At 31.8% G+C, this 20,538-nt stretch overlaps 2 protein-coding genes across 3 annotated transcripts in view; one reads left to right on the top strand and one right to left on the bottom strand.

The window, feature by feature from the left end:
* LOC111630189 (glyoxylate reductase/hydroxypyruvate reductase-like) overlaps nucleotides 1–20,538 on the bottom strand; it is a 103,187-nt gene that overhangs the window by 24,526 nt on the left and 58,123 nt on the right. The gene's annotated exons all lie outside the window — the stretch shown is intronic.
* Nucleotides 1,100–15,321, top strand: LOC111630191. The gene is made up of 5 exons (XM_023374254.1): nucleotides 1,100–1,529; nucleotides 8,249–8,396; nucleotides 9,280–9,334; nucleotides 10,219–10,340; nucleotides 15,010–15,321. The coding sequence occupies exons 1-5, from the start codon at nucleotides 1,260–1,262 to the stop codon at nucleotides 15,075–15,077; spliced, it is 663 nt and encodes a 220-aa protein (XP_023230022.1). The 5' UTR covers nucleotides 1,100–1,259; the 3' UTR covers nucleotides 15,078–15,321.

Raw genomic sequence — 20,538 nt, 5'->3', positions numbered from 1 at the left:
CTGGTAAAATATTTACTTAAATAATAAATAAGTATTTTACCTATGAAAAAAAATGAATAATAAATCCGATTTAAATAAGGATTTAACAGCATGTTTTTTTTTTTAATTTTTGGAACCTAACCCTCCTTTTCGTACTAGTTCTTTGTTTCGTATAACACTGCAATTTTTTGGAACGTTAGAAGATAAATATCTTTATTAAAATTTTTTAATTGATACATATTAATATAAATTAAACAATGTTTTCTTCGTCATCATTAAAAGCACTATTAATTAACCAAGAGCGTTTTATTTTTGGCAAGTTATCGTTATCCTCTGAGCATTTTTCTGCATTATCTTCAGATTCATGCTTTACCTTTTGCAAAAAGTATGCAATTTTAGATTGCTTGCTTCTAGTTAAAAGATCTTTATTACTTTCCTTATATGGTGCTAAGCACTTATGGAATAAGGAAAAAACATCTGGCAACAAGAAGCAGAAGCGTCGAGATCTGGCAAAATTGAAACAAGTTTCGAGAAGGACCATGTGTATGGACAAAATGCAAGAAAAGAAAATTTACATACTGAAGTACTACCAGTTCACGAAAATTATTATTTTCGTGAACTATTAGTACTGTACTTAAGTATGTAAAAATTTATTACATTTCATGTTGTACGAAGATTTTACCCAATTCTCGAATCGTGTCAGAGTGAATCCGTGCTATAGAAGTGCCGTGTTATACTGGGGTTACCTGTATTGATCATATTCTTAAAACAAACCAAAAAGTATAGAAAAGGGATTTCTTAAATTAAATTAATAAACGAAAAAAAAAGTTAAAATAAAAATCTATTGTAATGTATTTGATTTATTATTTTCCCAAAACCAAATAAATTAAGGGGCCTAAATGCAAATTCTGGCACAGGGCACAGGAATGGCTAGTTATGGCTCTGTGTGACATAACTGTAATAAATGTTATAAACTTATGAATTTTATAAGAGTTTTTTATTTTCTTCGATATGTCCTTTATTTCCCCCCCAAAAAAAATATGGTCACCGTAAGTATCACCGCTCTTAATCTCAGGACGACAGAAGAACAAAAAAAAAAAAAAGGTCCTTTCCACGTGGACGTGCTCCATTTTATATATTCCCTCCATCCGGGTTCTTCCCATACCCAAGGGGCAGTTCGCGCAGCCAATCACAGCCACGATATGGAAGTACCCTATTCAGAGAACTATATTTCTAGTCACGGAGCACTCACTACATCTTCAATACTGTCATAAAAAAAAATGATATCTCACTCTGTATTTCATGATGATCAGAAAACTTTTAAGAAGAAATCCAATGAAAAACATACACTTGAACATGATAAAGAAAATATAAATAAATCCGATGATGACAGTGATTCAGCGCCTGAAATAGAATCATTTCAAAGTAGTCGAAATAAAGCATTAAATTCTATGAAAAATGCAGAAGATGAGGTTAGAAAGATGAAATTTCAAACAAAGAAATTAAGGAGAAAATACCATGAAAGAAATTTAATGCAAAAAGAGCAAAAGGTATTTTTATTTATGGTCAATATTAATTTAATGAACCTATTAATTTTTAAACAATAATTATTTTAAATTCTTTGTATTTTGGACACTAAGAAGGCTTTGTCTTTTCAAGTTCATTATGGATTTGGCCAGGCCTACAATAGGATGGTTACATAGCTGGATCATATTAGGGCTTGATATATCTGGTAATATTTTAAGAAACATGTTTCATTCCTTTGTTATAGTTTTCTTAGCAAATTCTCATTATTTTCTCAAGTTTGTAACAATCTTGGAAATTGTTAACTTTGCATCATTCTACTTCTATAGGTAATCCTGGATCAAAGTTGGATGAACAACTCCCCAACAATTTTTAATGGATGGTCTGGCTCAGATATGTCAGGCTCTGTCCTTCACCCTTAACATCTAGCCACCTCCATTGTGGGCCTGGCCAAACTCATTTTGAGTGTAAGACAAAGGAAAATTCTGTTACTGCTCTGTAGAAAATTCTTAATGAATTGTGACAATGCAGGAAGTGTCCCCTATGTTTCCATACCATGGGACTGAAGGGTCGGCACCACTTTGTTGATGCCATGTCAGGATTCTGATGCCACTGTGTCTTTCAAGGACAGACAGAAATCTTAATAGCCACTAATTTTGTTTTGCACAAGTGGTTGCATTTGTAGGCAGTCAGGTTTGAGATGGAGACTGTCTGAGAGTCAGCGTGCCCAAAAGAAGTGTGCTCAACTACCGGGTTAACATCAATAAATATCTGTTTATTCATATATTTGTTTACACATATAAGGTTAAGAGCGTGAGAGAGAGTTTATACTTGTGCATATGAGGATAAATACCTGTAGTTGTTATACACTTGATAAGCTGGTTCCTTGTTTCTTGATTATATAGATGGCTTCTAGATTCATCTGGATATTAGACATTTCAGTAGTTCCTCAGAGATCCTCAAGGGCAGGTAGGAAGATGGCATGTTGACCCAGGCTGCAATGATGGTTGATAGTGGGGTAAATCCAAGACGGGAGCAAACACTGGTCAACCAACTCTCAATGATGAGTGAACTCTCTGACATCCTTGATCCTGTTCTTTTATTCTGGGGGTTCTCCCTCACTATTCATGTTCTTTTTTGGTAAATTGTAAAGTCCATGTCTAATAGAGATTTCTTTCTATTAGTTCCCGGTGACACATCCAGATGTGTCATCTCTGGACAAGGAAGAAAGTCCGTGACAAAAGATACTATCACATCCTTTGTGATTTTTTTCCTTTCAAAAAATTTTTTGTCAAGTCCAGGCCCTCACAGAATAGCCAGTAGTGTTTATTTATCTGGTGGGGATAATCCAAAAAAAAATTAGCAATTATTTATTGTGACATTGTCACAATACTGGGCTGCAATTTTTAATCATATTTTTAATATATTTATTTTAAAATATATGTTCTCTACCTCAAACTAGTAGTGGCTTGCCCCTGTACATCATACTTGTTCTTTAAAAATAGAGTTGTCCCTGTCATCTATCTAACAATATATGGGAAAAATTTTTGAATTGAAATAACATGACTTTCAGTTTGCATCAGAAGTTTTTTATATAGTTAATCAGGGCCTCCTGCTGCTAAGGTTTCCATATCTGGTCTTGCCTTTTATCTATCTAACTCCATTCTTGAAATTAAGGAAAAATGGACAGATGACAAAGGTTTACAAATTTTTTCAAATTGCAGCCCAATAGCAATGAATGGTTAAAACATGCTTTAGAAGCCTAATTAAATAAAGAGCTTTTTTTGAGACAACTTTATTGTGTACAAAGTAAAATTAAGTTACAAGCAACTTAAAAAGAAAAACAATTGTATACAAATAAAAGTTAAAAATCACAAACATGTTAAAAGTGAATCATACTTATATTCCCAACCTATAGTATTTGCATAAATAGAGCATGAAATTTTTACTCATTGTAATGACAGCCAATGTTTTGGAGTCACATTAACAGCTCTTCAAGTCCTTCGATGATTGACTCAATTCTTCAAATCAGCTTCTTTCCTTGTGTCCCCATTCTCAAATCCATCTTTCTTCTTTCTCAATTAGCTCTTATTCCATTATTTTCTACAAGCTTCCAAAGACTGCCCATCATTCAAACATATGAAATACAGTAATACCCCGACTTATGCGAACCCGGAGTTACGCGATTTTCAAATCTCGTCGATTCGTCTTTTGTTTGAGTGCCACGCAACCCTTGATTACTCACTCCCCCCACACTATTGTTCAGCTTACATGTTCGGATGTGTCACGCAGAATCCACACATAGCTACAATTTATTTTGTGTTATTTATTTCTGTTTGTTATATCTACGGAGACTTGATAGACTCTACTATGTCATCCAAACGAAGTAGAACTAATTCTTCTGCATCAAACAAGAAAAGAAAAACTTTATCTTTGGAATGTAAAGTTAACATTGGGTACGTTCGTAAAGTCGAACGAGTTAAGCGAGAATGAAGTCATCGTTATTCCTATTTTGTTAGACTTTTCGAACGATTTGTTACTAACACATTTAACTCGTTTGACTTTACGAACGTACCCATTATTAAAGACTTCGATACAAAAATGAAAATTTGTGAATTGGCAAAAAAGTTTTATCTACCGGAATTGTCGGTCAGAACAATTATAAAAGGCAAAGAAAAAATTCTCGAAGCTGTGAAAAATGCTCAATCTTTAAATTCAAGCATCATTCGTAAACGTCACGGTATTATTGCTGAGATGGAAACAGTGTTAAAATTATGGCGTAATAATCAAGTAAATGTGAAAAATTGTAAAATAATATAGGCCTAATTTGTTATACATATGTATTATCTAAGATTTTATTAAACATTTTTTTCTAAATTATAGTTTTCTTTAGTCTCCGGCCCCAATTAAAAATTATTTGTATGTATTTATATGCGAAATTATACCCCGACTTACGTGAATTCGGCTTATGCGGTTACTGCTCGGTCCCACCTATCGCGTAAGTTTGGGGTATTACTGTACATAAGGACAGGCTTGCCTAAGAAGGAAGAAATATACATAAATATACTTGGTTCAATCAAAACGAATCCAGAATTAGTTTTTTGGCACATCATTTGATATTTTTCAATATATTTCTCCAAGGCAGTATTGGACTGGAACTTGATTTTGAGTCTGGCTACATCAGAACCAATGGCTCACTTTACTAACTATTTGTCAGTTATTAATATTCTAAAAAAATTTTCATGAAAGGTTTAGTGAAATAAAATAAACTGAAAAGTATTTGTATAGTCAATTACATTTGATATAAGTAATAAATACCTGTAAATTTCAACAAACAGCACTTTTAATATACAGTTTCTAATATTACCAGTCCTGGCCAGTCCACTCCTCCCTTCAGGGTTAAGGCAGATATCTCACTACTTTGCAAGATTTTTATTCCCTTCTAATAAAAATGGCTTGCTGCTTGCAAACCCATTCCATGACCTTTTTTTCTACATCATCATCCAATTTCTATAGATTAAGTACTGTACATCTTACATTATTGAGAATGCTGGGCCATGGGGCTGATTTGCAAATGGTCAGCAACTTCAGTGAAAGTGATAGACCAGTTACTGTGGATTAAGGCATTTGTTGTAGCACTGTTAACTTTGGTGATGGCCATCTACAGTCTGCCTTGAGTTTTCCTGCCATCCTGCATGAAACCTCTTGGCCCATTGGAAGAGTTGTGATTTTGACAAATCATTTTTGTCATAAACAGCTACCAATTGACAATGAATTTCACTGGGTTTAATTTTCCCTAATTTCAGAAATTCAATGACTTAATGCTATTCCTTATTGCATCCTTTCTCAAAGTGGGCAATAACGCCCCCTTGTGGGCACTGGAGGCTTTCATGGGGGCAGTAGAAGACTGTGATTAAATATGAGTTTTATTTCTTCTCATTGAAGCATTCTTTGATCTCAGAAATAGGATATGGGTCACACCCTATCTATCCTATCCTATATAGTAATGCATGTTTAAACATTATATTTGCAATAACTGTTTTTAAGATATTCAACAGATGGTAATGTGAAAAGGTAAGTTAAAAAATATGGGGCATTAGATTTTTTTTAATCTAGTGAGTGAGTGGTGATCAAAATAAGTTTGAGAACCTTTGCCTTATTGGAAGTGTGTGCCTTATTGGTAATGTGAAAAGGTAAGTTAAAAAAATATGGGGCAACTTCAGAATGGGCTCACACATTGGTGTGAGCCCATTCTGAAGTTGAATTTATGAAGTTGCTTCTCTGTGCTGCTATTGTATGCAAAATATTAATAACTGCTCCTACATGCCTACCATATTTTATTTTTCCAGCACAAGCAAAATACTTCTAGTTTCTTTTTGACCAAACCAAATAAACTACAATACTATTTCATGTATTTCTGACACTATATTATTATTGATATTAAAATGCTTACTTCAGGAAGCTAAATCTTTCATTGAATAAAAAATGTTTTTGTCCTGATTCCAGTACAACTTCAGCTTATAATTCATAGATAACAAATATAAATACTGTTGCTTTTTAAATTAAATTCAAATATTTTACAACTTTTAATTGTTTGAACATTATTTAAAATTAGTTTTTAATGGATTAAACATTTTTGTTTGAATTTGTCATGTTTGGTTTTAAATAACATTCAAACTGTAAAAATTATAAAATATTTGAGTTTAAGTTAAATAGTAATGGCATTTATATTTGTTATATCCATTTTGTGTAAATTAAAAGATGATGTTTCTTAGATCAGGATGAAAACATTTCTTATTCAATTAAAGATTTTGCTCAAGTCTACATTTGCTGAGTGGCTTCCCTCTGAATTTTGCATAGGAATCTCAAATTCCTGCTTCTTCAACATAGTTTCTCATTCCTAAGAACACTAAAAAAAGGAGGAGTTCCTGATCATTGCCAAACCTTTATTAGCCCAAGCTCCTAATTTGTGCAGTAAGTGTTATTCCATTCTTCCACACATTGAAACATTGCTCTGTTCTTGCTCTTCAACTTTTGGGTTCTATGATTATCTCACATTTTCTTATCATTAAAAGCAGTAAAGATTTTATTTTTGTTGATTTTGAAGGAGTAATTTATTCTGTTTAAAATCAATGGTAGTGATTATTTCTTTGCTTTTAACAAACGATTATCATGTTCACTGAATGTTCAGTGAACATGATAATCGTTTGTTAAAAGCAATGTTTGTTAAAAACAATGCTTGTTAAAAACAAGTGATTATNGGTAGTGATTATTTCTTTGCTTTTAACAAACGATTATCATGTTCACTGAATGTTCAGTGAACATGATAATCGTTTGTTAAAAGCAATGTTTGTTAAAAACAATGCTTGTTAAAAACAAGTGATTATCATGTTCACTGAATGTTCAGTGAACATGATAATCACTTGTTAAAAGCAAAGAAATAATCACAAAAATATCAACGTTACACTATCTGGAATTTGTGACCAGTGCTCTACGCGTATATATAGTATATCGCTTGACAAACATTTTCAAGCGATCTGTTCGCTCTTCTTCAGGTCGACTGAAAATTCCCTGAAAATTCCCGCTTGGTGTACACCTGCCTGCGTGAACACCAAGCGGATATCCGACACGGGAGGCTAACCATAGCCCTGGCCACATATGCATCGGATCCTGAAATCGAAGCGCAACTCAAGAACACTACTATCATCGTCAACACGCCCCATTAACAGCATCTCAGGTGGCTGGAGGTCGCGGCTATCTACAACGCCGGCCGGCTAACCACCTACGTTAACCGGAAGGAAGAGCTAACCCTGTCTCTGGCCTGGCAATTGCTGTTAGACGCCAATTCACCGTTTCCTCCCCATCACACAACCGCGCATGCCAGAAAAGGCCCACCCAGTCGGAACCGACACCCGATCCCAACAAATAATATACACTCCGTCCAGGAATTTTCAGTTGACCTGAAGAAGAGCGAACAGATCGCTCGAAAAACGTTTGTCAAGCGATATACTATATATACACGTAGAGCGCACTGGTCACAGGTTTCAGACAGTGCAACATTGATTTCACCCCGGTGCTGAAAGTAGAACAGTTCCTATATTTCACAAAAATATCATGAACTTCCCTCTTCATTAAGTTGATGTCCTGAAACAACTGTCAAGAATTTTGGACAAACCATTAAACATACTAATCAAGATAACTTGTTTAAAACTGCATTGAGTTCAACCAATAATAATTTTTATGAAAACAAAAATTACATATATACTAACGCTGGTAAAAATGATACAGCTACAAGAAATATTTTTAAAAGAATTTTGTCATATACACTAAAGCTTTCAATTAAATATTGTACGTACATGTTTCATTTATCTTTACTAAAATCATATAATTCATTATTCTTGATGGGCAAATTTATTGGTATTGAATACATGTATATTTTCAAAATAAAAGAATTCTGAACAAAATTATCAAACAATAAAATCAAATGATTGCCAGATTATATTGGGATTTATTAGCATTTAATTATTGATAGTAATAGTAATAAAGCCTGATGTAATCCAGCAATAATTTGGCTTTAATATATAACTTTTGAGTTTATAACCTTAACCAATAAATAAATTTAAATTCTAGTACTCTGTACTGTAATCTCAACAGCATGCCCTTACTATCTTATTAAAACATACTAAAAATATAAATTAAAAATAAATACAGAATTGTTATAAAATTAATATTTCTATCATTTCAGATAAAGAAAATATTAAATTTGGAAGCTAAGAAATTACCTCAAAATATATTAGATGATATGGCTACATTAGAAAAATCAAAATATTCAAGTGAAAATGTTGAAAAATCTTTGCCAAAGAAACTAAGACTTTCAAGTGAAAATAATAAAGGTATGTTTATATTTATATCTGTAAAAAAGAAATTAATTTCTTTTATATTTTTGAGTAATTTTTCCAAATGATTTTTTTATTAAGTTTACAGTTGTTTGGAGGGTGTATTATTAGTTTCTCCTTTCCTCTGGTTTTACTGCTAAGCACTTTTGAAGGTTTTATCCTTTTTGTTCACTTAAATTGGATATTTTGTTTATTTCTCTATTTCTGTTTAAAAATCTGAAACACACAAGGCTTGACATATTTGGAACAGACTGCCACAAAAATTCCTGGGAAAATGTTCACCGAGGTTCAGTCCTAGATCTTCAGAGCATTAGGCTGATGTCTTAATCACCTTTGCTGTCAATTTATTTATATATTGTTGGTGAACAATTCTTTCATAGCTTTTCTTTACATTTTATTTGATGGAATTTATCCTATCCAATACCTATCAGTTGATGCAAGTTTGAAGTCTGCAGAGAAATTATGCAAGACTTGTATAATTTCTCAGCAAACTTGATTTAAAATTCAACAAACATTAAAATTACTTTGGATTACTGGTGAATTCAGATTTCTACACAAATCTTTTGGGTATAACTGGAAAGTGCTGTAACATCTCTAAGAAGACTATGTCTAATCTCTATTGTTTAATTGTCAATTTAAGATTTCTTATAATTTTTTATATACGGTATAATACCATAAATCACTGTCTGATCTACATACTTAATATTTTAATTTCTATCAGGTCAACTTTGTTTCTTAATGAATTAAATATTAATTTTATGTTATATCAGTTTAATTTTTGACAATGAATGAAATATTTATTTAATTAGTAAAGTTGTCTATGTTTGATTGTATAAAAAGCTTCAAAGTAAATATAACTAAGTCTTTTATATTCTTATAGAATATTCCAATATTACAAATGATGGAACTCAAGAAGAATTCATCAGCATTCATGGGTTAGTTGATGTAAATTTTGTATTTTGTACTTTAATTTATTTTATGTACACATCTGCATACGACACTAGGATAACGATAAAATAAAACTCTCTACAACCAATAACTGGTGCAAAGTACGGATAACCAATAAGAAATAAATGTTTTCATGACCCCTTCTGGGTTCTTCCTCAGGTTTTCATAATTCTAAATAAGCTGGATCTTCCAAATTCATTTGAGAATATAAAATTTGAATATAAAATCGAACAATAAGATGAAGAGTTGAAATGAAGGAATTTATGCACATACATTTCAAATGTCATCTTTAAATAAGATTGAACACTAAATATCACTGTCAAGTAAGGCCTGCCACATCATTGATAGAGACATCTCTTCCCTAAAATTAATGCATGTGGGGTTGGAGTAGGCTTTAGAAATCTCGATCATCTCTAACCACTTGAGGTGTTCTGGGTATTGGGTAGTAACTACCCACACTCAGAACACTTCAAGTGGTTTACTTGACAGTGATATTTAGTGTTTGATCTTATTTAAAGATAACACAAAAAACACATGTGCATAAATTCTTTCATTCAAAACTCTTCACCTTACTGTTCAATTTTATATTCTCGAATGAATTTGGAAGATCCAGCTTATTTAGAATTAAGAAAACCTGAGGAAGACTCCAGGAGTTATGAAAGCACTTGTTTCTTATTGCTTAGCCATTCTTCGCACGAGTTACTGGTTATAGAGTCTTATTTTATTATTTAATGTATTAATAATAATATAAAATTCAATAAAAAATATAAACATTTAGCAAATAAACAAATAGTTTAAATGTTTATGAAATTGCTTTTTATTTCAATTTTTGATTGAAGCAAAACTTTTATTTCTTTCTTTCTAACTTTAGAAATACTGAATTTATGGTATGCAGAGCAAATAGTTTCGTCAAGAAGCATACTTCAGTAGCTGAAAGTGCAAAAAATTGGAAACATCAGCAACTATTTGGAAACAAAAACAGAAGAGAATCTGGTAAAGAAAATTTTATTTTCTAAATGAAGTCAAAATATGCTTTAACTATACTTTTAATGAAAGTACTGCAAATAATAGTAATAAGACAGTGAAATTCTTTTAACATGGCATCTAGTATGCTGTATGCCAGCGAACTTGATAAGCTTGCATGTCCAGCTCATCTTTGGCAGATGAGTATTGGTGCACTGGGTATTTGTCTGTATTTATACATAACTAGGTTGCCAGTTAATTAAAACTATAAGTAATAATTAAATTTTAAAAATTTAAAACGCCTGGTTTTATATTGAAACAGAAACCAACCAAAATTAAAAATAAATAAAATGAATTAATTTAAATATCTGTAAAATCACTTTAAATCCAAAAATTAGTTGATTTTTCCCACAGCAACTCCAGTTTGGTGATTTAAGACTTTATTGTATAAATTTTACACAGATTATACATATGCATTTTGGGTTGTTGTAATGTCACAACCCCTCTCAAATGGGTTGCTGTAATGTCACAACCCATCAAATGAATTTATTGTTAATTTAAATAATAGCTAGGGATGCCCGTAGTGGCCGTTCTAGGCATTCTGTTACTGGTTACAAATTACAGACATACAAATAGCGTGATCAATGGCTTATATTATTAGATAACACATCTCAAAGCCTTATGATTATATAGAAACATCCAACAATTGCCTAAATGATCAGGGTACAATTGTGCTAATTTTTAATAATTAATACAAAGTAATTTGTCATAGAGGTAGACGTTAGGTGCTATCTCTTAACTAAATTAATAATTATGATTTAGGCAATCGTTAGATGTTTCTATATACTCTTCAGGCTTTGAGATTGTTATACTTTTTTATATATAGCCTATATATCTTGCTGGGTTAAATGTTTGCTGGCTGAGTGCTGTGGTGCAGTTCTTAGGCTGTGGATGTAGGAGTCATCCCCAGCAGCGCTGTGATTAACCACATAAGGTTATATCCAAATTTAAATACGTCTGGAAGTGAAGGCTTGCTTGGGGTCTGGATGGCGCAACTGGCAAGTACACTACATGGCAAGTGGAGGCTGCAAGTTCTTTTCTTCCAGATGGTTCTAAATTATTTAATTAATTATTAAAATTAGAATTATCAATTTAGTTAATAAGAGATGGTGCCTAATGTAGTAGTAAATTACTTTGTATTAATTATTTAAAATTACTGCAATTGTAGCCCAATCATTTAGGCGATTGTTGGATGTTTCTACAGATTATTAAACACCCAGGTAATATACTACAAATATACTTCACAGGCATAATTAGAAAATGCACATAAAATTTATACCACATACACTACAAAAGTCTAAAAACATTAAACCTTAATAAAAATATATGTGAGGTTCCAGGCGAAATCTGAACCCTCATTAAAAGTTTGTTTAAAACTTTTCCACTTGAGAAAGGAATTTTGTTAGATAAACACGACGTGAAGAAAAAAAAATAGATGTGAGTGTGAAATAACGTGAGTTCATATGTTGAACAGGAAAGACAAACTTTGGCTTTGGTGTTTGTAAATACAGTAGAGCCTCGATTATCTGACTCCCGATTAATTGCCACCTCGATTAACCAACAGTCCTAGTCGGCAAATTTCAAATGTCCGCTAGTGATGTGGCACTACAATATTTAGCTATGTCTCAGCTACTTTAATATTATTTTTACGTGTTTTAGCTGGCAACACTCATTCGACCATGAAAGGGAGCCAGTATTTAAACGAGGCTTAATTTTCTAATTTTTAACGATATAATAGCGACGATTATTATTTTAAAAAATTTTTGTTAGGCTTAACATCGATGAAAATTCAACGCGAAGTAGGTTAATAGCGATGTACTAATTACATGGGATATAATAATATACTACACTAATAATGGATTTTTTCATACTTTTCAGTTATCCGACTTTTCAATTATCTGACCAACCCCAGTCCCCAATTGGGTCGGATAATCGAGGCTCTACTGTACGACAAAATTACACAAAGTCAGAGTGCTATAAAATATTTCAATCAATAAATAATTATCACAAGATGTCTTATAGAAGTTTTTGACTAAAGAGAAAATAAAACTTTTAGAAATATGAATAAAAGTTCCAAAGTTTGTTTAAACATCCCATTGTCTGAGATCAAAGATGTGGTGTTGGGTTAAAATTAAGATGCAATGTTTTTTTGTGGCTCAGTTGGGTCTCATTCTACCTGGAGACAAAGAGGTGACCAATTGGGGAGAAAAGAGAAGGATTGAGAACCAATTAAATTGTTTGGTTTATGACTAAAATTTATATAAACCTGCATCTCAGGATCATAACATGCTTCTCTAACCATTTTTCTAAAACCATGCTTGTCCAACCTTTCATGTTAAAACTGCTCTTCTTCCTGAACTGTGTATCATTGATATATTTCTATTCTCTTATATCAGTCTATCAACCAAAATCCAACCTTATTACTGAAGGACTCAGAAGAAAAATTAAGACTGCCGAGCAATGGAGTGTTTGATATTTCAAGAACTGTGATCCCTTTCATCCATCTTGTCAATCACATCATCCCAAGCCCAGTACCAACCAAACCTCGCAGTGAACTTATAAACTGTTGATCTCAAGAAAATAAAAACATTATGAGAGGATCAGCAAAAGTGGAAGAATTAACTTAACTATCCATCATTTAGCTTGTCATTTGGATTTGTATTAAATTATTATTTCAGCAATCTAAATAGATGTTTCTTCTCAAACTTTCATGACTTCTGAATGTTATAACCAGGCTGTGGACTCGGAGTAGGAGTCGTGGAGTTTTGGTGATTTTTACTTTCCAACTTGTTACGTATATAAAATGGAATCGTGTCAAATTTGACCCTCCAAATTTTTTTGCAAATCTACACGTTTGGAGACCTCCCGAACCCCTAAAAAAAAGTCAATAAAAGGGAAAAATTAGCGTGCATGTGTGTGTTGGTGTCTAATTTGTTTAATTTCTTTATTTTCTGTTCTGAGATATTAAACAATATCTCAGAATGGATAAAGTTTAAGAAACGAAATGTGGCACTGTAGCTTGCATATAAAGGGGCATTAATAGTATTAAATTTTTGTTTTTAATTAAAGGTTGACAGGGTGAAGATATAAAAGGAGTCACGTGTCATATCTCTTAATGAATATTTTAGACGTTATTACTGTTCAAAATTTAAAAAAATTAAATAAACTGAACTTCTCTACCCTCAAAGTAAGCTTTTTTGTCATTTTATAATAGTAGAGTAAAACCTGTTAAGATGTTCTCGCCTAAGATGTTAGAATGTGTATGGGTATATGATTTAGTTCAACCACTTTGACACTTAATAACTAACTCCTGTGTTAAACCATCTGACTCCGATTCTGATCACAGAAATTATTAGGCTTCAAACAGGGTGAACAAAATCATGCCCCCTCATACAGTCTAACATCCACACATATAAAAAAAAAACCTTGATTCTTTTTCATATCTTGAAATTTTAAGGTGTCCTGAGTCCAAAAATGTAAAAATTTGGGAGATGACATTTTTTGACTGAGCGCTACACTTTCCCTTTGTTATATATAACAGCCAAAAAAGTAAAAATTATCGAATACATATTTATATATTGACTGTATCATTACTTAGAGGCTTTTGAATAAAATGTTTCTACGTTCTGTTTTATTAGAACTTTATTTATTGAATCTTTTATTCTGAGGTCACATGATGACATCAGAATATCCATGTCTCTTTCGGTAACAAGCCCCGTCCCTGGTAGGAGTTGGAGTCAGATGGTATGGAAGAGTCGGAGTTGGAGTCAGATGGTATGGAAGAGTCGGAGTTGGAGTCGGTAGATTTTTACATGACTCCACAGCCCTGGTTAGAACTCTTTTTTATTCTTTTTAAATATCTTTAACAAAATGCATTTCGGACTCATATCATCGCTCTTCAGTTGTTATACAGTTGTTACATATTAAACTGTACAAAATAAAAGTACAATTAAATTCCCAATTTTAACAATAAAATTATTAAATACACATCTGACTTTCAAATCTTCAAATACATTATTAAAATCAACAAGACATTTACCATAAGATAAGAACACATTTAAAGTATAAATAAAACACAAAATTGAAGAACTTTTATTGCACTTTTACAGAGTAAACCTACAATAATGTTTAAATACCCTATAAAAGTGTGATAAAAGTTCTTCAATTTTGTTTTTTCAATATATACAAGTACACACACACATAACACATACACATAGATAGCTACTACATATTATGCCAATACAGTTGTCCCTTGATAATCCAACAGGTATGGGACCAAAGGTGTGTCAGATTACCAAAAGTGTCCGGATTACCGAAAATAATTACATATTTCGCATTGTTTTGCTAGTAGTAACTTACAATATTCTCTACTCCAACTGTTTGAACAGAACTGCTTACATAAAACACATGAAATGTGTGTCATCGAGTAAGAATTGGATGGGGAGATTCACATCACAACATGTTTCTGTGCAAGCAGACACGTAACGGGGATGGGTACCTTGACGGGAGGTGCATCGGACTACTGAGCATGTCGGATTAAAAAACGTCGGACTATAGAGGGACAACTGTAATATATTTTTTATTTATATTTGATACTAAAATAAAATGATCATTAAAAATATAAATCATTTCATTACAGTGAAGGATATGGTGTCAAAGAAAATAAAGCAGACTTTCTGTGGAAAGGTTTTACGGATACAAAGTTGAAAATTTTTATTTTCTATTTCATACAGAGAAATAAGCTCATAATACAACTTAACTGCATACAGGTATTGATTATTCAATTGGACTGAATATAGTTGAAGTGTATCTAAAATAATACAGTAGTAAGGAAGTAAACAGTATGTACTTTTGGTAAAAGATTTTATACTGTATATAAAATAAATATTTTAGTACTGTGTAAAATGAAATTTTTATATATGATCATGAAAAAAAACAAAATAACATTTATTTGAACAGTACAGTGGTGTCTTGTGTCAATACTTTGAATTTAATTTGGTCTCATCATAAAGATTTAGATTTTAATCATTTACGACAACATATATGGGTGATCTACCAATGGCATGAACGTCTCCCTAGAGATCTTTAATGGGAAACTGGCTCCTATTTAGATGTTACAAACGTGAAGAAAACCCGGAAACCCCCACAAGGCCAGTCCGTTGACAAGGTGCGAGCTGACGACCAACTACCACAGGTTTTACCATTCGGCTGCCGGTTGGCTCTCATCATAAAGTAATTGTAAAATAAAAACAGATTGGCGTTGTGATCAATATTGACAAAACAAATTTATTAAATAATACAAAATTTTTTTAATTAATTCGTAATTGGCAAACAAAGCAAGAATTCTAAATGTATAGTGAACAAGTTGTTCAAGTGAAGAGAACCTAAATCGCTAGATGTGCGAGTTTCCAACGTGTTTGGCTGTGTTTCTTTATGCAGCGTAAATGACGTCACGAGCAGTTATCGCTACACGTCGCTGCATCATAGTTTAGAAACGCTTTCCGCTCGAGCGAAACACGGACGTCATAATCTATCCTTTAATTCCAGTTACAGCCGAAAATAGTGCTTTAGTTAAAGAACTACAATATTTAAATAAAGAGATATAAAGAATCGAGCATTTATCTTTCCATAAATGTGAACAAAGTAAAGAGATAAAAGATATATAATTATATTTAAAATATAGTATTTTCTTATTCTTTAGATAACTTTCAGAGTCATTTCATAAAATTTAATCCTTCTTAATCTTTCCATAATATTTTTATCAACAGTCACTTCGACTTTTTTATTTATACAGCATAATATCGTATTATACACACAAGCGTCCATTTTCGGGACATTCCAATTTTCAACGCGAGTGTTGAGTGTTGAAGTCAACAATTTGACGTCATCAACGATGTTCCAACTCAAGTACGAAGTGCTTAGTTCCCATAATTCCATTCTCAGCAAGATGGATTCCATTCAAATGTCTTACCAATTACCCACAATTCATTGGAAAGTAGCAGTCAACATATCTGTTGAGTGCTGAGTGTGTTGAGTCAGCGCTGACAACAGCGCTACCTCAACGTTGAAAAAAGGAACGAATGTTGAGATCAGCGTTGAAAATTGGAATGTCCCGTTTGCTTTACACGTGTAGCGGACGTAAAAGCTGCTTTATCTTCGCTGCAGCGACCTCTTGCAGCAAACGTTTAGAAACGGTTCGTTACATTGCAGCGCTGCATTTAGAAACGGGTTTCAGAGGGTTCGCTGTAAAGCGCTTCTCGAGCGCTGCGTAAAGAAACGCGGCCATTATGACGTCCGTGTTTCGCTCGAGCGGAAAGCGTTTCTAAACTATGATGCAGTGACGTGTAGCGATAGCTGCTTGTGACGTCATTTACGCTGCACTTTCGCTGCATAAAGAAACGCAGCCTATGCCATTCCACCACACTTGAATCTTTACATCAGGAGTGTCCAACCTTTTTGTTTTTCTGGGCCACATTGGAAGAATTCATGGAGTTTTGAGCCACAAGTATATTATATATACTTGTGGCCCAATCTAGACATGTTAATCCTTAAATATACAAGTATATTTAAGGATTAACAAGTCTAGATTATAGTAATAAGTATTAAATCTTTATCAGGAAAAAGGATATTTTAAAAAATTACTTTTACAGACACTTTCAATTTTTACTTTGAAATAGATAAATTCATTTATTACAGTATAAAGAAGATAGACAAAAATTTATTTGAAAAACACAAATATTTTGTTTTATTTGGGTCTCTAATAAAAAATGACAAAACACCATTTTAAAGTGCATTTTTATTCGACTAATATATTTATAAATAATATGTAGCGCAAAAAGTAGCCTATGCGCCAAATGATATATTTTACGCCAAACTAAAAAAAGGGAACCCAACTTTGGCGCAAAGTAGGCAAATCATGCAACGTTGGAAGGAATCTATATCTATACTACTATATAAAGAAACAACGTATTTTTCGTTTGTGACCACTAACCGTGAAAACTACTGAACCAATCGTTACCAAACTTTAACTGTAGCATCTTTATGATCCCTGGAATGTTTACCATTAATCAAACCTACAGATTTTTTATTAATTAAATAAAACTGCCACGGATTTTTGTCTGTCTATTTCTCTCTGTCTCTTCACTAGATGGCGACACACGCTGTCTATAAGAAAATCTATTATTGAAGTTTACTATTATATTTGAAAAACTGACATTAAATTATAATTAGTTAATTAGCAAAATCTTTGAGGAATTAAAAAAGTGACGCCATAACGGTAGATGGCCGTATGTACTTATGGCGGGTTTTCGAATCGTTTCTGCAGGTAATTGTACAAAATATTCGAAATAGTTATTGGTGAATATTTTTGAGATTGATTGATAAATAATGCGGAGAGCTGCAACAGCACGAATAGGAAGGAACAGTTCATAATTGTAGACAACGTGAATCTACACTTCTACAGCAAAGACTGGAAGGGCAACGAATTCGTTCGGCTCAGAATCGAATGCGTGTAGCGAGGAATTTTTTAGGTTTCACATCAATATAACTTATTCAGAAGTTTTATGATTTTATTTTTTTATATTTTGCAAAACTCTACTGCAATACTACACATTGATCACTCAAAAATAATTAATGAACAATTAGTTCAAATTTTCTAAGTTCTATATGTATTTTTTAATATGACGATTTTAGTCTCTGTAATCCAAAATTATTCTTGGTACACCAATCTCACAGCAGTCGTATTGGCAAATTAAGTTTATTTTGTAAAGACTAAATCAAATGCATTTCGGGCTGGTCTAATATTTTCCAGTCCGTCTTCAGTGCTAAAACAATAACAAAGAACGTAAAATGTTTAACTAAAACATGACATAGATGTATATCTACACCAAAATTATAAATTTTGGAGAAAAAACCTACAATAATCGCTGGTGGTAATTACAATGATATTTCCATGGGTAGGGGTGGTAAACTTTGTACACATTTGTAGAAATCCTAAAAATTACAATTATCTTTTTTGTACAAAACAATATAAGGCTAATACAAGTAATATCTTAAACAATACTTATACTTACAAGTTTAAGAAACCTTTCCACACACGTATATTATAAACATACTAAAACCAACCAATTATTAAAAAATTCTTTGACAAACAATTGTATAGATAATTCCAAAGTACTACAAATTTTAACATCATTAGCATCAGTATACCATCAACACTTCACAACAGTAATCAAGTGATGACGTCATAATACATAACCATTTATTTTATTCTATCGCCATCTATCAGATTATACCAGCTATAATTTATTTCCATCCCTTTCGACTGATTTATTAAATTATTATTATTTTGTTTTCTAATTTCTATATGTTCTTTGAATTTTCTTTTATAAATATCTTTTTCAATATGTAAAATTTTTACATTGTTTCTATTAATATTACAATTATTACTATTGATGTGGTTAAACCACGGAGAATTATTATACTTAAGCCGAATGGCCGCTTCGTGTTCTTTAACTCTAGTTTCTAGTACACGCCCGGTTTCTCCTATATATACACACGGATTATGACAGTCACATTCAATTCTATAAACCACACCAGCTTTTTTTAAAGGGTCTAAATTATTTTTACTATTATTATTAATATGTTTACAAATGTTTTGTGAAATACTATTGGTCAAAGATGGGGCCAAACAAATATTATGATTCTTAATACTTTTCCTGCACTTTTCAAAGATATTTTTAATGTATAGAAACTTCTTATATATTTTATCAGTTTTCAACTTAGTATTATATCTATTCTTTAAATAATATGTTTTCCATTTTTTAAGTATAAAGTTTGGGTAATCGTTCAAAAGGAATTTGGTATCTAATTCTTTTAGTTTAATATTTATGTTATAATTATCAGATATTCTAGTACATATGTTTTTTAATTCGACAATATATGCATTCTTTTTAATGTAATCAGGAATACAAGAATGGTAATTAATAGTTTTGCTTACATTACAAGATTTTTTATAAGTTATAAAATCAAATTTTCTAGGATTATTCACTATGGTAATATCTAAATAATTAATTTTCTTATTAACTTCTTCTTCAATATCAAACTGTATAACCTTGTCTATGTTGTTTATTAAATTATATATAGTTTCTTTATTAATCAGATTTCTATTATACACTATTAAATAGTCATCTACATACCTCATTATTGTCTTTATACCCCTAATTTTAATAATTTTTTTATCGATGTCAATCATTACTAATTCAGCTAATTTTGGCCCCATCTTTGACCCCATACTGATACCATTTTTTTGTCTATAAAACATACCATCAACTTCAAAATAATTATTTTTGTAAGCAAATTCTATTAAATCTGTCAAATTTTTTTGGATACCAAGGTCTTTTAAACTGTTATCTATCATAAACCAGGTTATGCTAGGATACATATTTTTTATATCAAGCTCATTAAGCAATCTGAATTCTCCTTATTTAATTTCAATAATTTATTAATAACAGTATCAGCATTTTTTATACTATAGATTATAATTGTTGTTTTATATATTCCTCTAGATCAGTGTTTCTCAACCTCTAACGAATCATCGCCTCCTTCAATAAAACCGTTACGTAGTATCTCCCCCTTCACTTCAAAATTCCGATGCCGTGGGCCAGGGCTAACGCCAAATTCGTACTGCATTGAATAGACTAGTGAGTAGTGTAATGTTATTTGTTTAATTATTGTACGATGTAACGAATAAAATATTTAATTAATCTTAATATAATGTTTTACTATATCGCCCAGAAAATTGTTTTTCACCCCCCCAAAATATAAATTGTTACTAATCGCCCCCTCAACATGAAAAAACGCCCACATGGGGGCGATATCGCCCCCGTTGAGAAACACTGCTCTAGATTATACAAAATGGAAAATTTAAAGTCTACAATAGGTCTAAACTTTTCTTCTATTTTATGTGTTTTTAATCTAATATTAAGTTTTGGGGTTCTATTATTTTTAGGATCCAGAATAAAATTTTTATCTGTATTACTTATATTGTTATTAGTATAACTTTTTTTAATTAATTTTGTTATTTGTTTTTTTATATCCTCATAGGGATCATTATTTAATTTTGTATAAATATTGCTATTAATTTGTTCACCAGTCTTAGTCGTAAGGT

Source organism: Centruroides sculpturatus, unplaced genomic scaffold (genome assembly GCF_000671375.1).
Source record: "Centruroides sculpturatus isolate CEXI.00-Female unplaced genomic scaffold, Cexi_2.0 scaffold577, whole genome shotgun sequence".
In the NCBI taxonomy this organism is placed as follows: domain Eukaryota; kingdom Metazoa; phylum Arthropoda; class Arachnida; order Scorpiones; family Buthidae; genus Centruroides; species Centruroides sculpturatus.
This window is presented reverse-complemented; position numbering and strand designations above follow the sequence as displayed.